The sequence below is a fragment of the Falco biarmicus genome, chromosome 1, assembly GCF_023638135.1.
Source record: "Falco biarmicus isolate bFalBia1 chromosome 1, bFalBia1.pri, whole genome shotgun sequence".
NCBI lineage: Eukaryota > Metazoa > Chordata > Aves > Falconiformes > Falconidae > Falco > Falco biarmicus.
Window position 1 is genome coordinate 23660380 of NC_079288.1, and position 17181 is coordinate 23677560.

The following is a 17181-nucleotide window of genomic DNA, read 5'->3' on the forward strand; positions in this document are numbered from 1 at the left end:
AAACCAGATCCAAGCTCCAAAAGCTAGTGTTTGCTTGTGAGAGGGAAGAAGGGAGCAGCAACTGGCTTTTCTCTTTAGGATTAAAATGAAGATTAAAAGTTTGGCTCAAGATGTGTTCAGAGCATGGACACAGGTGTATCTTGTCCTGAGTGCACTGACTTCAGTGCCCTCCCTGTGCCATGACTGGGAGCTGGGTCCTTCCCAACCTGTCGATCATGACGCTTTGCTCCCCGCCAGGAAAGCATCACTCCCAGCCAGACTCTCCTCACCCACTCGCTCTGCTTTACCTCGGATAATCAGGGGAGAGGAACTGCAGAAATCAGCAGATTTCCCACTTCCTGACAAAACTTTCCCTGTGTTTCAAAAACTCTTGCCAAAGGCTTTGCTCGCAGAATCTGCGATAGCCCAGCCAGTTGAAGGCAATGCTGATGGCTCAGATGACTGCCGGCAAGGGGATGCTGACAGCGTGTTTCACTAAAAAACGAAAAACACAGAAATAAAAGGCAATAAAAAAAAGAAACCGATGGAGTTGGACTCCCATTTCCAATTCCTTCTGTATTTTCAAACAAAATAACACAAGGAATCTTTTTTTCTTCTTTTTTTTTTTCCCAAATCACATTTCAGACTATTCACCAGACTGACAGAGCAGAGCAAATAATTACATTTCAAACAAGACTTGAAGATGGAGCCATAAAACTCCTAACCGCTGTATGACTATAACCTTGATGTTGTGAGACTTAATCCTGTGCAAGATTAAACACTAAGATATGAGATTTTAAAAAGATTATGCAACTTCTTTCATAAAAGGGTATTTTTTTTCCACCCTAATCTCCAATCTGCTGTTCTGCTAGAGAGGCGATTTATTCAGTAGGTCTGCAAGGGTACCCATGGTAAAAGTGAATCCTGTGGGACAGAGGCTACTGCAATTATTATTTATCATGGCCCTTGCCTGTTATATTATCAAAGTATTTCTACATGTTTACTGGTTTATCTTAATAAGGCCCGTTATGAGATGGTTTAATAGGATTATCCCTATTTTTCAGATGAGGAAACTGAGACACAATGAGATACCTGTCCAAGGTCAAACAGAAAAGCCTGCAGCAGATCTGGGAACTTCATTGCTTTGCCCTGACTCCCTGTTTCTTCACCTTGCAAAGCTGCTCACTTGAGAAAGGCTCCTTTGCCCAACAGGCAGCCCTTCCACGAACCTGAAAGAGACTTTCCATCACTATCAGATGGTGGCTGGCCAGTGTGTCATGCAAAGGCAAGAATGTCCCCTCTTTGTTTCAACTGCACAAGTTAGCTGAAAGCATCAAGCCTCCCCCCGTTCCCCTCAGGAGAACTGCTGGTTTGGAGTCAAAACACATTCATCACCCTGCACTTCCAAGTAGATACAAGGAACTCAACTGATCCTAGTGAAAACCAAGCAACAAGACACGTTGCAGTGGGATTACGAGAGCTACCCTTGATCCATTGTGAGCCCAGGAGACTTTGTACTAACCCGACAGAAAGCTGAAAAAGACTGATCACTGCATCAGCAGAAAATAAAGTTGGTGAAGTTTTTGGGCACCAAGCTTGCCATCTCTGCCTGAGAGCTTTTGTGTAGGTACAGTCAGGACGTAAGTTTCCCTCCTCACTTGACCAGGAGGATACTACAAACCTGCCAGAAATATTCTCACCTTCATGAATGACTGCTGAGCCTTGGCTAAACCTGAGGCATGGAGGCCTCCACCTCCTGCACTGAACAGAAAATCTGGCAAATCTGCTCAGAGACCAGCCCTGGGGAGTGCCCTGTGCTGGCATTTTGCAAGGGATTACCACAGAAGAACTGTTTTCTCTGTTTGCAGGTGATGACAGACTTTTCTGGAAGGTTATTGTAGTCTCACCTTTTCTAGACTAAGGTCACAGCATTTATGAGATGCCAAGGCGGAGGAAATCCACTTCCTCGTCAGGTCATGAACTTGAGAAAAGTATGGCTGGAAACTTAAAGTAGGTTCACAATTAGCAAAGTCTGGGAACTGATGTTGAATGTTTTCAGCCTTGGGAAAAGGGGTTCATTTCCCACAGTTCTCCTTGTACTGGGGTGTAACAGCACTGCCTCATCTCTCACAGGGTGCTCCACCTAACATTGACTTAAAAAGTAGGAAAAGATCACAAATCATGGTCCTACCAGCACCACGGTACAGAAATGCTTCAAAAGGTCTTACAGAGCGTATTGGCCTTGTCCCTTCCCTGCCACGGGGTGCACATTAGCTACCCTGGCGCATCTCCACCAAGCTGGCAGACTGTGGTTAGCTCCAGACACGGGCAAACAATGGAAGCCACCAACTCCCCTCAAGCCCTGCCTTAAGAAAAAAAAAAAAAACAAACCAACAGAAATGCACCAGTGGAACAGCAAACAGACAGATGCCTTCTCATGAAACAAACAGGCAGGACTGCTTCTTCTCTGTCGAGCTGCATCTTGGTTTTTCGAGACCAACCTAAAATTTCAGTGAACCGTTCTGTCATTTCAGCCAGAAAAGCTTTTCTCGGTCCTGCATTTATGACAGCAGGTTGGTAAGAGTAAGACATGGTATCTATCTGCTCATCTATCTCAGACTTTGGAAAGTGCTAGGAAGCAGACAAGACGTAATAAATTTAAAGGAGGAAATCATGGCCAGTCGAGTGGTTCAGGAAGAGATGTCTGGGCTTTCTCACCACAGGCTGAGAAACAAAAATAGATATTGATACACACCCATCTGCTGGAGGAAACAGCGAAAAATATGTATTATTTACGCAGTATTTCTTTAAATAGGAGCAAGCAGAGAAACTGGACCAGAAGAATTTACGAGCCAGGTTACAAACATAAGGAATAATATGTGCTATCAAAATTTGCAAACCCACTCACTTATGAGCTTTAAGTGCTCCCTTCCCCAGGTGACACAAACCAGACCTTGGAATATTACATACTTCTGATCCTTCCCTCCCTTCCCCCAAAAGCTTTAACTACCAAACCCTAGCACCTCTTGGGAGAGGGTAGAAATCCCATATAATCACAGCCCCCCAATGTGTTTATTGATCTGTATCAGCATACATGCACTGCCAGAAAAACCTCCCCAACCAAGCACATACTTCTAATTAGCCAATAGTCAAATCCCCATCATTTAGGTCATTAATACCACATTACTTAAAAAACCTGAAAACCACAGACACAACGTAGCCTGGCCAATACAGAGATCCGTAAGAGAGCGATTGTGCACGTGTTTAATAGAGAAAAACATCTTCTGCCTAGCAACCAGAATGCTCTCCTGGCGGTCCAGGGAAAGGAATTCAGCGCTATAAATGTCAGCAAGCAAATTAAGCCACTGTGCCTGAGATACAAAGGCCTAGTCAGTGGGCAATAAAAAATTAAAGGAGAAATAGTTATAGAAGAAATACTAAAAAAATAAAAAATTAAATTCATCTATGTGCTTGCTTCTCTGTATCTTTAAATAAAGTTACAGATTGCTCCCAGCTAGATGGGTTCTGTGCTTGCACTTATTTATAAGCTGATTTCTTGCCCACTTTATATACAGGATGAGAGAGAGGACATTGAAAGCAATTTACCATTTTGATGTTATTGAAAAAGGGACTCAGTGTGGTACTAAAGCATATGATGGTCCTGAATCCAAGGTCAGATAGGGAACAGGTTGTCTGAGATGGCGGTTATCAAAATAAAGCACTGCCAGCAAGAGGGCTTTTTTTTCTTTTTATCCTTTCCTTTTATTAGAATGAGGTCAACATTTTATGAATTCTGACAAAATCTCTCTGCCACTCTAACTAGTTTAGATTTTTCAAGTAGTTCCATTATTCTTAATGTACTGGGCAATTTATTGTGAAGCATGAACTCAGATGAGGAGCTTCCTCATTCTGAAAACTGTAAATGCACAGATTTCTGGCCTTAGAGAAGTTACTAGCCACACTGAGCAGCCAAAGAAGGTTAAAGGAAGGACTGGCACCTCCGTCTTGCAGATGAACCTCCGTGTGGGGAGACCAAGAGTCTTGCTCTGTGTTCACACAGGGTACCTGCACCAGAGCAGATGTTTCCCGCCACTGCTTCAGTACTGAAATGAATTTGTCTCTCCTCTCTGGTTCCAATCCAGAGGAGATCTGTCAGGATGTAAGGGCTGCTGACTGCAGCTACCTACATGAAATGGGCTTGCCTGTTCTAAGATACAGAAGACCAGAGTCCATGAAGGTGATGTGGTCCCCTTACTGACTCCCAGCTTCCCAGAAGCTAGAATACACATGTTTACCAACTTGGAAATCACAAGGATTCACTCCTCCCTTGACCCCAGCGTTTGTTTTCTTTTCCCCTTCTGTGATACGTTCACTGCCTACAAAGAAAAGACTGCATGCACAGAACATGAACCCAGTGCCGAGGCCAGGAAGGCAGTGATCTCACCTGGAAAATTGCAGCAACATGTTGCTTTACAATCTTCCATCTTCAGGACAGCCTCACCTGGGTGACACTGTCGCAGACTCCATTTCTGCAGACGTTCATGGAGCAATTCAACAGCTGCCACGGCCACAAAGGGAGCTAGGTCAGGGCAGCAACAGGCTAGGGGTTGTCCCCCCAGTAGAGAAAGAAGCCTCCAAACTCCATTCACTGCGCTGCAAGAGGTCTCAAAAAGGGAGGCTCCTCTTTCCATCGTAAGCAGAGCAGAAACTCAAAAAGTATAGAACCTGTTGCCTTCTAGGTGCAAAGAGACTATCTTGCCATAGGAATGACGGTACAGAGGAGCTCCTTTTCCCTTAGCACGTAGCCAGGTCCCAGTTATAGTGATTCTGGGAAGGTCCTTATCAAACAGTTCGCCTTCATTTCAAGTGGATACTGAAACAAAGAAATACCTGAGGGTAAACTGTTGCCACCTCCCACCTCCATGCAACTGGACCAACTTACACAGACGACACTGGATGGGCTCTTCCTTCATGAGGCTTGTAGAGAGTAAAACTGGTTGAGGGAGAGCGTTCGTTCTTCATTTCACACTGTGCTGTGCAATTAGAGAAGTGCTGTAAAATGGGAGTCTACATGGATGGCGTTTCATGGAAAGCTACCCAAGCAGAGCTATCGCTAAACATCACAGTGGACTTCTCGGAGAAAAAAGGATGAACAGGACTGCAGACAAAACAGCTGGAGAAGCCAGGAACAGAAAAAGGACAATGAAAACAAACCAAATACCTAAACCGCCCCTTTATCTCCGATAAAAGCCTCTCTGGATACACGGCACAGAAGCTGCGATGTGATGGCTGTTGGGACTGCCTCTGGAGGAACATCGTTATCACCAAACCCCACTCTTTTATTCAGATGGCATCTTCAGGGCAGGACTGCAACATCAGCAACTGCTTCCTGGTGCACAGAAACAGGGTTTCCAAAGGCACGGCTACCTCCAGGTGTGCTGGCATGTGCTTTCCTTTTAGTGTGTGAAAGCTAAAGCCCTTGATGACTGGAGACTACTGGGACCAGTGAGACCGCAGGCTAAAAGCCCTCCTGGTGCAGCTGCCCAGAGACAGAGGGAGCCCGTCCTTGCTGCCCCTTTGAAAAAGGGACAGACCACGCAGAGAACATTGGGGCTGTGGCCCGTTTGCATCACGCACAGGCAGCTCCTGCTTTCAGCCAGACCTCAGGAAAAAAAGGCAAACCAAACTCAAAACAAATATTCCTGCATTTCAGGGAGCAGCAGCCGCTTGACTTTTCTGCCACACTCTGGCTGCACAGCAGGTGACAAATGCAGGGATTTTACATGGCTGTCCCAGCACCCCAGTAGCTGAGACACTTGTCTCCATGCAGGAGGGCCCGTGGCCAAACTCCTGCTAATTCATCCCAGTACCGGCCAGGAAAAGAGCTTTCTGTGCACTGTCCCCATGTTATTTGCTGAATAAAATTCTTCCTCATTAACAGGCCAAAGCCCGAGAAACGGCTACTGGAACAAACAAGGTTCTGTGCAGATATAATCCCCACCTCACTGCTGGGGAATTAAAGCAAAGAATTAGGCTGTAGCCATTCCCTTCCAGCACGATGAATGCTTAAGCAGGTTACGGCTTTGCACCACAGACGTTTTCTGGGGAGAAGAAATAATGACTTCTTTACCAGCCAGATTCATCGCTACTCTCAGGGCAACAAGCCTAAGGATTATTTTTTTGACAAACCAGTTAAGAATGATTACTGCATGTCAGTATGTTTGAAGTGTTAACCTCAGGGACTGCTGAAAGCGCCAGCATTTCTCCAGCCTATTCTTTTCCCTTCAGTGCTGTTTGTGATATGCAGGAGAAGGGGCCTGGCAAACAGGAGAGATGCCAGCTAACAGGTCAACCTTCTCACTGCTGCTGCAGCAAAAATTCAGACAGGTGCCTGAGAAAGGTCAGTCCTAATTTTCCACACAGAAAAGCCTGTTCTTCAGAGTCTTACACCGAGTTTGTTCAGCACTGCAAGAACAAAAGTTACCTGGAGAGGAAAGATGAAGTCACTTGCTGCTGGACTGGCGACTTAAACTGTTCACCAAATGTGAAGATTTACTCTGTAATTCTTGAACCCAACCTGGCACCTCACTAGTCCGGTCAAGAAGCAGCCGAAGCACTTGAGGCAGACGGGATTGGTGGTGTTTTTGCAAGACAGTGGGATGCCGCAGTTCTTAACAGATTTTGATCCTGTCCAAGCCCATGGGCTGATTACATGCTATACAAAGGCCAAGTGAGATTCCTCTTCCTGAGGCATTTACAGCCAGACTGTGGGGGCAAGCAGGGAGCGAAGCAGAGCCCTTTCACCACCTCCTCGATGGTAGATCCCGAATTCCTTCCGATCGTGAGAAATTTACAGCGTATGCAGATGAGGAAGAGGGATGGAGCAACAAGTGGAGACTGTGGTCAGGGCTAACACTGAGAGGAAGCTCTGGATGTGGTGATGAGAACTCCGAAAGAACATGGGCTGCACACAAACCCAAAGGGCATGTGGGCTATGTTAGGAGAGTTAGCAGTGTGCAGAGCATACAAGTCTTGCCAGCAGATCGTCACTTCCTCACAAAAAGCAAAGCAAAGGTGATGTGGCTGCCAGCTCCATGACACCACTACCCACGCTGGGCTTTGCACGTGGCTTCCATGTCATGCCATAGTAGAGGATGGCCTTAGCCTGCTCCTTCCTTCCCCTGCGTTGCCTGGAAGGTGATCTTTTCTCCTGCAAAGCTCTGCTTTAACACCAAGTGCATGCAGTGCATTTGAAAAAAAGGCATGTTATATGCTGCCAAAACCATAGCCCAACAGAAGCTACAATGGGTACTGTAACTATCAGTGGTAAATTCATGCACCTATGAGAGCCAAGGTGACAAAGTCCAAGTGGTCCAAGCAGAGAGGACTGCTGCTTTGAAGTGCAGCAGCACTGTCTGGTTCACAGAGATAACCTGGGGCAGCAGTGGGACACCCAGCTCCTCCAGGACACCGGTCTGGCTAGGATTTGCTCCAAGTACACCCAGTGGCACACACACCGCAACACAGTTCTCCCACTACAGATGAAAAAAAACAACTTGCTTGAGCTTACCTTTGTTTCAAGCTGGAATAATTTCCAGTGAGATAAATAGCAGCGTGGCTGCCAGAGGCTGTATGGGGATGGTTGCAATCCAAACTTGCCACCAGTGATTGAATTCAGGAATCTGCCTTGTGCCAACTGGGCAGAGACATGAGTGCCATGGACGTCACAGACACAGATGTGATGCTGGAGATGAGCATGCCCCTAGCATGGCAAATCTGCAGGGACAGCACAGTTCAGTGGCAGAATCCCTCCTTGAAATGGGAATCTCTAGGTTTCTTGCTCTGCCACGTGCTATGGTCCTTGGAAAAAAAAAACCTTCTCCTTTGGTGACTTGTCTCTTAAAATGAAGCTCTCGGAGGGAGGCTTTGCATCCTACTATTATGGCAAAACCAAACTTGAATCAATTTCCCCCAGCTGCCACTGATAATAAAAAAGCTGATACTCCTGACAGTAGTAATAAAATTTAGATGCATATGCCCCCTGAACCAATGCAACAAGAGATATTCTGGCAGTACAGACATGTATGTCACCTCCTCTTTTGGGAACAAAAGCAGAACACGTAACGCACAATTCCAATCAAACCCCACAACTCCCAAATTACAAACAGCAATAGCTGTGAAGACCCATTCACCTGTTGTCAACCTAGTGATTATTTTACAAAAATGTTTAGCCAGCATTGTAGCATTCTAAAATATAGTAATTTATTCTATTCTATGTTTATGAGTACTGAAACAGAAAGGGGAATAATTCAGCAATGCTCCTGATTATAAAACTTTAACTCTGTACTAAATAAAGATGGTATAGTTTCTAATTTTCTCCTTAAGTGTTTGGATATTACAAACCCATTGAATATTACAGTGTCACAAGTAGCTACTCGACAGTTAATTCCTATTCAGGAACGAAACCCTCTTTTTTCCTAATTTAATGAATTTTCTCCAAACTGGTAAAATGTGTAGACTTTTAATTCCAACCACAGAAAGCAGAGACTGAATAAAAATAATAGTAGCTGCACAACAATTCTGCGTTCCACCACCTCAATAACACTGCTACAAACAAAACCTCCGCACACGATAAATGTGATTACCGACTATTTCCATCCCCAAAGCCAAACCATTCCCTTCATCAGCACTTGCCCAATGCCAAGCATCTGCAGCTCCCAAGCACATACCAACCACCTTCCTCGACACACAGCTGACTCCACCTTTGACACAGGCTGAGAGACCTTCAGCCACCACAGGCAAAGACGGCACATGCCGTACAGAGAGAACTGGGTGCAAGAAAGGGAGATAAATCACAGCTTTCAGTGATGAGCCAAAGGAGTTGATTCACAACTCCACAGCAATGGTTGCGGGGTTGACATGAGCCACTCATCTTCAAGTGCTCCTTTTAAAGAGAGAGGCTGGATGAACAAGCTGGAGATGCAAGATGTGGTGTGCTCGTGGAGGTCTGGGGACAAAGGCCAGCTCATTTTAATACAATGATATACAGATGGTTTTGCTTTTTCAAATACACTTGAGCTGCTCTTTAAGACTTGTGTGTGCTCTTCTCCCAGCATTAAAATATATTCATATTCCACGTGTGAAACTCCTTGTACAGCACAGCGGCAGAGACAGCATGCTTAAGTGATCAAAGCACCTTTCACAGCTGTACTACTAGCACTGACAAACAGACCTGTTTTACAAACACTTTGGTTTATAATCTTAGTGAGAGATGACATGTTTTCCTCCTCCACTCCCAGGCTGGATACCAAAGTGGCACATGCTGACACTTACCTAGGAAGCCCTCTTCATCCACAATGATGGTGTAGTCCTCTGGGGTTTCCGTGAGGCTGAAGAATTTGCACCTGGTAGAGGCAAACAGGAGAACATGATTAGCCGCTGGACTGAGTGGAGCCTGGTCTTTCCCCTAAAACGGAGATCCCTTCCCACCCAGGCTGTGCTGGAAGAAAGAGTCACAGTCTGGTGTTTATGGAGAGGCCTGAGGCATTAACAGACCTGGATTTTATTCCTGGCTCAGCCACTCGCACTGCGTGACCCTCATTCCCTGCTGCCTGGCTATGCACAATGGAGCTGGTAAAACACTTATTACTTTTATGACTTAGTTCTTAGTTACTTTTCTTAATTACCATATCCCTTAAGGCTTCCCGTCACAGCCCAAGACCTGCTGTACAGCACTACCTAGGGCAGAAATTTTTCCTCACCCTCCAAAAGCCTTCCCACAGTTCAGACACGCACCCGTCTTCCCTATCTGCCCGCTGAACTTTCTTGCCTTGTCAAGGTTTGACATCTAATCGCTCAACCAAGCCCCAGTATCGCTTCTTGCTGTTTCAGAAGCTTTTCCCACCAGCAGACAGCATCCCAATTCCCTTTGCTGGTCCTTGCCCCTTCCCTTGGTAGATGCCTCCCTTCCCTGGGGAGCCCCAGGCGAGGAGACAAGTGGTCGTGGCTATCAAGCACACGAACGCAAGGTTGAGCTTTCCCCCTCTCAATCTCCTACTGCCTCTGTTCCAGTCCGTGCTCATCTTTTGACACCGCAGGCCATGTGCAGCGCAGCCTCTCCATCTCATTCAGCACCGAGCACAATGTCACCTCTAACATGAGACACAAAACAAATGTGACATGGGATTCTTCCACTGTAGGCACACAAACAAAAAAAAGCCTCAGCCTTAAGGTTTAACACCACATATAGTTGAAAAGTTTTTTTTTCCCTGACACATCAATGTCTACAGCAACATTACTAGAAAAACCAAACCAAAACAAAACCCCAAACAAAAAACTTACTCCAGCATCTATCCAGTTAGTCCCCAGCACGGCAGGAAGGTTTGCACTACATTTTGCAAGCTCATTTTCACCTTCAGCAAAGCATGCACTTGTTGAGCATCAGTACAGTGCTGGCTGGCTTGCCTGCCCCAGCAGGGCTCCCAGCCCCTCCAGGAACATGCCAGAGCACATGGACTGTGTTTGCTGCCCAAGCCACAAGAGAACTTTTTCCCTCTGTGAAGCCAAATTGGGTGCAGCAGGAAGAGCCTGTGTCTTTAAGGACCAAAGAGCAGGATTTTGCAGTTTTACACCACAAGGCTTTGCAAGTTTTACACTGTAACACTATCAGATTTATCTGAGGTGATCTACAGAAAATATTTCAACTATTGGGGAAAAAAAAGATTGTTCCTAAGGCCCCCAAATTTCACAGTGTCATTCCTGCATGGAGCACAGATCAGCAGGACTCAGCAACCAGGGACTACTAGGGCTTCTCAGCACTGCTGAGCATCTGTGTCCCAAAGTTTTCAGGACCTCTAAAAGCCAGGATCTCCATGCTGGTGGCTCAAGACATCCAAAAAATGGAAGCAATCACATGATTTGGGACTCAGACTGAAAACTGGCGTGAGCATTCTTCCAACTGGCTGAAAAGAACCAAGATTGCAGCTATCCTCTCCAAAAACAACAGGGAGAAAAAAAATGAGATGGCTGCTGCCCTCGCCCTCACCTCATCAGAAAAGCTAGAGGAAACAACATGCAGCTCTATTAGTGACCTGCCATGTAACCAAAAGGACTTCATGTAAATGGAAAGTACTAGACAACCTGTCTTCAGAGACTCGTCCTGTTTCCCTGGAAGCATCCGTCACGACAATCAAGCATGACACTCTCCCTCCTAGCACAGACATATCTCTATAAAATACAGAAGTGGCCCCGCCACAACAGAAACCACAACTTAATTGTTTTGTGTCATTGGTAATAGCTACTGTGACAGCCACATTTACTAACTCAACTCTCTCCAGTAGTAGTGCCAAGAGAAGCAGAAAACAGTAGCAACCCAAATTTTTTGCTTTCACTTTGTAACTTCACAAGGATGCTACCTGGGCGAGGGGTGATATCCAAGGTGGGTAAAAAGGACTTCTGGGATGCTGCTCCAGGTGGGTCCCAGGAGATACAAGTATTTATTATTTAGTGGATGAATTCCCTGGACAAGTCACTGAAATAAAATTCTTTGTTACTACTACCTGACTGAGCCACGTGCCTGCTGACTAGGGAGAACCTAGTGGTCTTACAAAAAGGAAATGTTAATACAAATATGTGTGTATATATATATATGTATATCTATCTATATATATATATATATCTCCTTCCTGATATGGAATGGCATTTATGGAGGAATTTTGTTCCAGAACAGTAACACACATCTGTATGCACACATTGACCCCAGCAGAAAAAGTATGATTGTGACAGATGCCATTGTCCTAGCACACATCTAAAGGTGATGATATTTAAGGGATATGTACAGATGAAATCCCATAATTACTGACTCAGAACATATGTCAAAACCTCACATCTTCATATACCATCTCAAAGCCCAGTCTCCACCTCACTGCAATTCTGTAAAAGGTCAGTAGCACACAGCCATCCGAATTCAAAAGCAGAGTCTTTTCACCAGCACAAACACGAGTGGTTCTTGTGGTACACATTCACTGTGAGCCAACGATGCATTCTTTTTCCCAGGGAAAATGTGAAAGTGAAAAACTGGAATTGCAAACATTGTGTGATAAAATAAGGCATGGAAAATTTTCTTACCATTGCATGCTGCCGAAACTCAAGTCCTCACCCTAAAACCTGTGCCTCAGCACGGTAAAGATCTACTTCCACTGTAAGTGCAACTCAAAAATTGTCTTGAAACATCAATGACAGAAGGAACTCAATATCATATTTCTCTCCCGCGCTATACTACACGTGCCTCTTCCATTCAAGTTATACCAATCATTTCTCTTTCTTCTTACACCAGTTCTCAGTAAGCTGAATGCCAACAGCATCTTCTTTTGTCATGCCAAAGCCAGGAAAGGAAAATAATTGCCCTTTAACCATTTTTAGACATCAGGCAAACAGTATTTCTTTAAGTACGTGTGGAAAGCATATATGTAAGAAGACAGTATTTTTAGTTTCCTAATAGCCAAATCTCAGATAGATTCTTCTGGTTTTCTGCTTTCTTTGTGTTTCAGCACATTTCCACTTCAGCACTGTTACTGACTTCGACTGCCTGACAACATATGTCTTTTTCTGGCAACGCAGCAAATGTAGACCAATCTATTATTAGATTAGATCTTTGAAACTGTAAAGCTTACACTGCGTATGGAAGTAATACCCAAGCTTGCACAGACCAGGAAAGCATGTGTAGGATGCAGCAACAGCATCATTTCAGTTTGCAAACAGCACTCAAGCCTCCACAGGAGGAGAAGGCAGGCAGGAAAGCGTATGGTTGGCCTCACTTGCAGGTCCACACCAGATGTGTCTCCTCCAGACACTCAGTCACCAGGCCTGCCTAGACCACAAGCGCAGTAATACTGGGATGAACGCAACTGCCATTGGTTCTGGGGCACACACGTTTGCAGGAATACTGCTGTGGGTCATCCAAAAGTTCAGCACAGACAATGGAAGCCACAAGTCCCATCTTCTCATTTATAAGGAAACTATTTAGTTCATTGTTGCCTCAGCAGGGTAAAGGGTTGCAAATCTGCTGGTTCTATGGCAAAGATCCTGCCCAGAAGCAGGTGAGTGGCTGGCCTCCCCAGTCAGAAACCACGGCCAAATGCCATTCAAAAGCAGCACAGTGCCTAAAAGGCATTCAAATGTAAAGTCTGGAGGTAACCCAAAAGTTTGCAAAGCAGCAGTTGAACTGAATGGGAATTAAGAAGCAGCAGCAGAAAGTTGATCCAAGTGAATATGAAAAACATAATTTGTTGAGTTTCATTCCAGGCTGTCTTCTTATTTTAGACGAGAAAGGATTTATATGCTTTACTCTGTACATTATCATGATAATATATATTCTTAGTACATAAAGTCTTATGCTAATCATCTAATTCTTGGTGATCTTAACTTCTTTGCAGTTTATAAATAAAGACAAGAGGTGGATTCTAGCACGACATATTGTGAAATGTATTTAGGAAAGCAGTAAAGAACACTTGTGCTGTTAATGCGTTTTGACATATTTGTGTAACATGTTAAGTACTTTACACCATCTAATTACAAGACTATACAGTCAAATGGCACTGAAAATTGCGAACAGTGAAATGGTTGGTGTTTTCTAAACAGCACATTTGTTTGTTAGCCAAAACACTTTGCCATCTTTTTGGTGAGACAGAGAAAACACAGCTTACCTGAACCCCAAAGTCAAAAAAAAGCCCCCTTGCAATAGGTGTCAGTTGACTTTCACTCAGCGCCCCGATCAGAAAGCAGTGGGTTCACCTTTCTTACACCAAGTTAATTCTGCAGCCTGGTATTAGAAGGCTGCTACCCTGTTAAAAGGAGCGTTATTGTTCATATGAGCTGTTTAATGAAGTCTGCACTACCGTCCCTACCAAGGGAAACACTGAAGATGTCACAGCACTGTTAGAAATGGTCAAAGGACAGCGGCAACATTCCTTTCAGTCATTAGTTGTGCTCAGCTCTGGGACAGAGACATGAGCAAATACAATCAGGGACCGTCTAAAAAGACACTGTGATAGCACAGTTTGGTTCATTACAGAAAGTTAATAATTTTCAAAACCAACACAGAACAAAACTAACAAATTTGTGGCCAAGGAAAGCAAGTATTCATGAACAGACATAAATTCAGGGAAGTCCTACAGCCTGCACTGTGCCCAAACTTCCAACGTGATAACCGTGATGGTCTTGTCTAATCCATAATAATAGTAATGACAGTTTAAATTACAGATTACATTGTGTAAAATTAGATGGGGGGACCATCAGTCAGCCCCTCTCCTTGCTAGTTAGTTTAGTGTAGCTGGGGAAGTCATCTAAGCCTTTATTCAGGCTTTGCGACAACTGGGATCAGAATAATATAAAAATGATCAGCACCCTGAAGGAACAGAAATCAAACCACAAAAAGGGTGACCTGCAATACAGAAAAATAACTAGATGGATATGGATGAAGAAGATACCAATCTTAAGTACAGCTTACTGATAAAGCCAGTACACATGGCAAAATTAAACAAGGATTATTCAAAAAAACCCCGTCAGCTGGGCATCTACTGTATTTGCCTTCATTAAACCAATATCAAAGTGTGGTTCAAGTCTTCATCAGAACAGTTCTGTGTGGTCTGGACTACAAGAGCCCATGCAAATCAAATTACTGCTGCAAATGTAAGATTAGCAGTAGTTTGAAACAATACTAACTAGTAATACTGATACGATTTCTATTTTTCCTGGAGTCAGACTCCGTCAGTCGAGACTTCCCAAGCTGCAGATTAAACAAAGCTACAATACTCAAGAGTTATCCTGCAACATAACCACAGGAGGGTTTTGTTTTTTTTTTTGGTTCTATAAACACACGCTTGGAGTTTATTTTGTATGACTAGCAAAGCCCAAGTCATAATGCTTTCACTACTCAAAGCACAGCATTTGCAGTATTGCTTTCTAAAACTTACTTGGGAAACTAAAACACATCTTTCCTTCATTTGTTATGAGAGCATTTTTTTTTAATACTTCCTAAAAAAAACAATTAGCAAGCAACATGCAAATTGGGTGGTTTATTCCCCCCCACCCCCCCCTTCAACAGACTTACACCGTTGTATTTAGGAAGATTCTGTAAGAAAATCTGTTTTATTTTGACTTATGTGTAGAAATAAATTCCTGCCAAATGTGAAGAGAGAAGCCAAAACTACACCAAAGTAGTAGTAAGAAAATACACCACATGAAGAAACTAACTGGAATGAATGAAAAAACATGAAGAAACATGCTGGAATGGAGTGGAAAGCTCAGCTTACTGAAGGAAACTACGTAAGGCGGATGAAAAGGTCCAAGTCCACCCAAGTGCAGCTCCCTCATTAAGCCACTCCACCTGATGAATGTGACAATGCTGGTTTCCCACCTCAGCACAACTGCTAACAGGTGAAGACTGCATGGTGCTCCGTAGATGGAGTACAGAAAACATAAATGCAGTTTAAGACCACGCAAGCATTACTGTGCTCATTTGAGATTTTTGTTGATTAACTCAATGAGAACAATACACAAACCACTGATTTTAGGTGTGGACATACCGGAGCTAATATATCTTCTATACCCAAGACTTGTCCTGGGCATGAATCTGTAGAATAATTTACTGACCTGATGTAATTAAAAGTTATTCTTAGCACAGATTTTTCTTCCTGGGTCATAAATTATTTCAAGTGAGCTCTGCTGTGCAATTTTTACTTGGAGCAGCACGACTCACCACCTATATTAGTGAATGGGGCTGAACCAAAAAACTGGATCTGAACTCTACCGCTCTGGCTGGTGCCCAGATGATGTCAGTGCCAGGTGCCTGGCTGGAGTCCTTCCATCCACACGCTGAGAAAAGACACCCAGTTACCTCCAAATGGCTCACTTGTGTTTTGGGAGTCCCGTCTGCAAAGTACCACATAAAGCATCCTCAATGATAAGCATGCTCAAGGGTGCAAAGCACAAAGCCAGGAGCCTGCAGCAGATCTGCACATCCATGCTGCACCCCACTCCACACAACCACAGGACGTCATTCTCCAGGTTTTAGAATTCTTACTGGATATTTAGTGGTAGGGGATAATGATGCTCATGAGGATTTGGTGGATACAACGTGCCTGAAAGTGTATCTGGTGCTCAGAGAGGAAGCAGCTCTTGATCTAAGAAAACATCCGTTATAGCAACATAATTTCAATTTTCCTGAAGCAACCTAAACAAATAAATAAAAAAAAGTAAAAGGGAATTACCTCATCTCTACTTCTCAGCTGTCATTTTCTTTTGTCTTCTCTGCCATCTTACTTCCCAAAAAGGGACAAAAGAGTTGAGGGAACAAGTTGTTGATAAATCAAAACTAGGAAATCACTTCTTGTAGTTTCAGATTGAAACACTGCCTTCTAGTTTCAACTGAAATAAAAAATGTCACACCAGCAACAAACATTGCATGGAAAGCACTGTTCCATTTTGACATAACTGAGCCCCTCAAATCTTAATTCCTAAAGAATCTTCACTGCTTAATGCCTTCTGCTTGGGAAATGTTTGTTTATCTCGGTGCAGCAGATGACAAGGGGGATGGAAGAATCCAGCAGTCGTGATTCAGAGCTGCAGACAGGAACAAGATCCTCCACTAATCTTAAAGGTAAAAAAGTACTAGAACAAAACAGCATTTAGGTAGGTGCATGCTTATGCTTCTACTCCTACACTCTCTTCTCCAGCCTCTGAAACCGTCCTGTTTCACAGCGTGTATGAACACCACATACACCTTGCTCACCCAGGAACCACAGGGCTATCCCTCTGGCTTGCACATGCTGCATGCACTACAAACGCTGCTTCTGGAGCGGGTTTAACAACCCCATTGCGTTAAGTGAGCCATGACAGACCCCACCTTCCTCTTCTGCAGCCATAAATGAGTTGCACAGCATAGTGCCGGCCTTTTCCCCCTCTGGGAAAACCCATTTTTATTATCTGCTTAAGTAGGGAACACAGTAGGGCAGGAGAAAAGGCTGGAGGAGGAGAGAAATGAGAAGAAAGATACATTTGGTTAGGCTTTACTTTCCCAAATACCATCTGAACTTTCTAGATTCATTATGGGCAAAAAATTCTTGTGTCAAACTGCTGATGGAACTAGCTGCCTTTCTGCTTGAAAGCAGACATCTCTCCATGCTCTAACCATTGGAGACAGAA

At 44.1% G+C, this 17181-nt stretch overlaps 1 protein-coding gene across 1 annotated transcript in view; it reads right to left on the reverse strand.

Moving 5' to 3' along the window:
• Positions 1–17181, reverse strand: part of CASTOR2 (cytosolic arginine sensor for mTORC1 subunit 2) — a 124214-nt gene that overhangs the window by 48700 nt on the left and 58333 nt on the right. The window contains exon 2 of the mRNA XM_056362727.1: positions 9313–9383. Coding sequence (XP_056218702.1) covers positions 9313–9383 — 71 coding nt within the window. The remainder of the gene's footprint in view (positions 1–9312; positions 9384–17181) is intronic.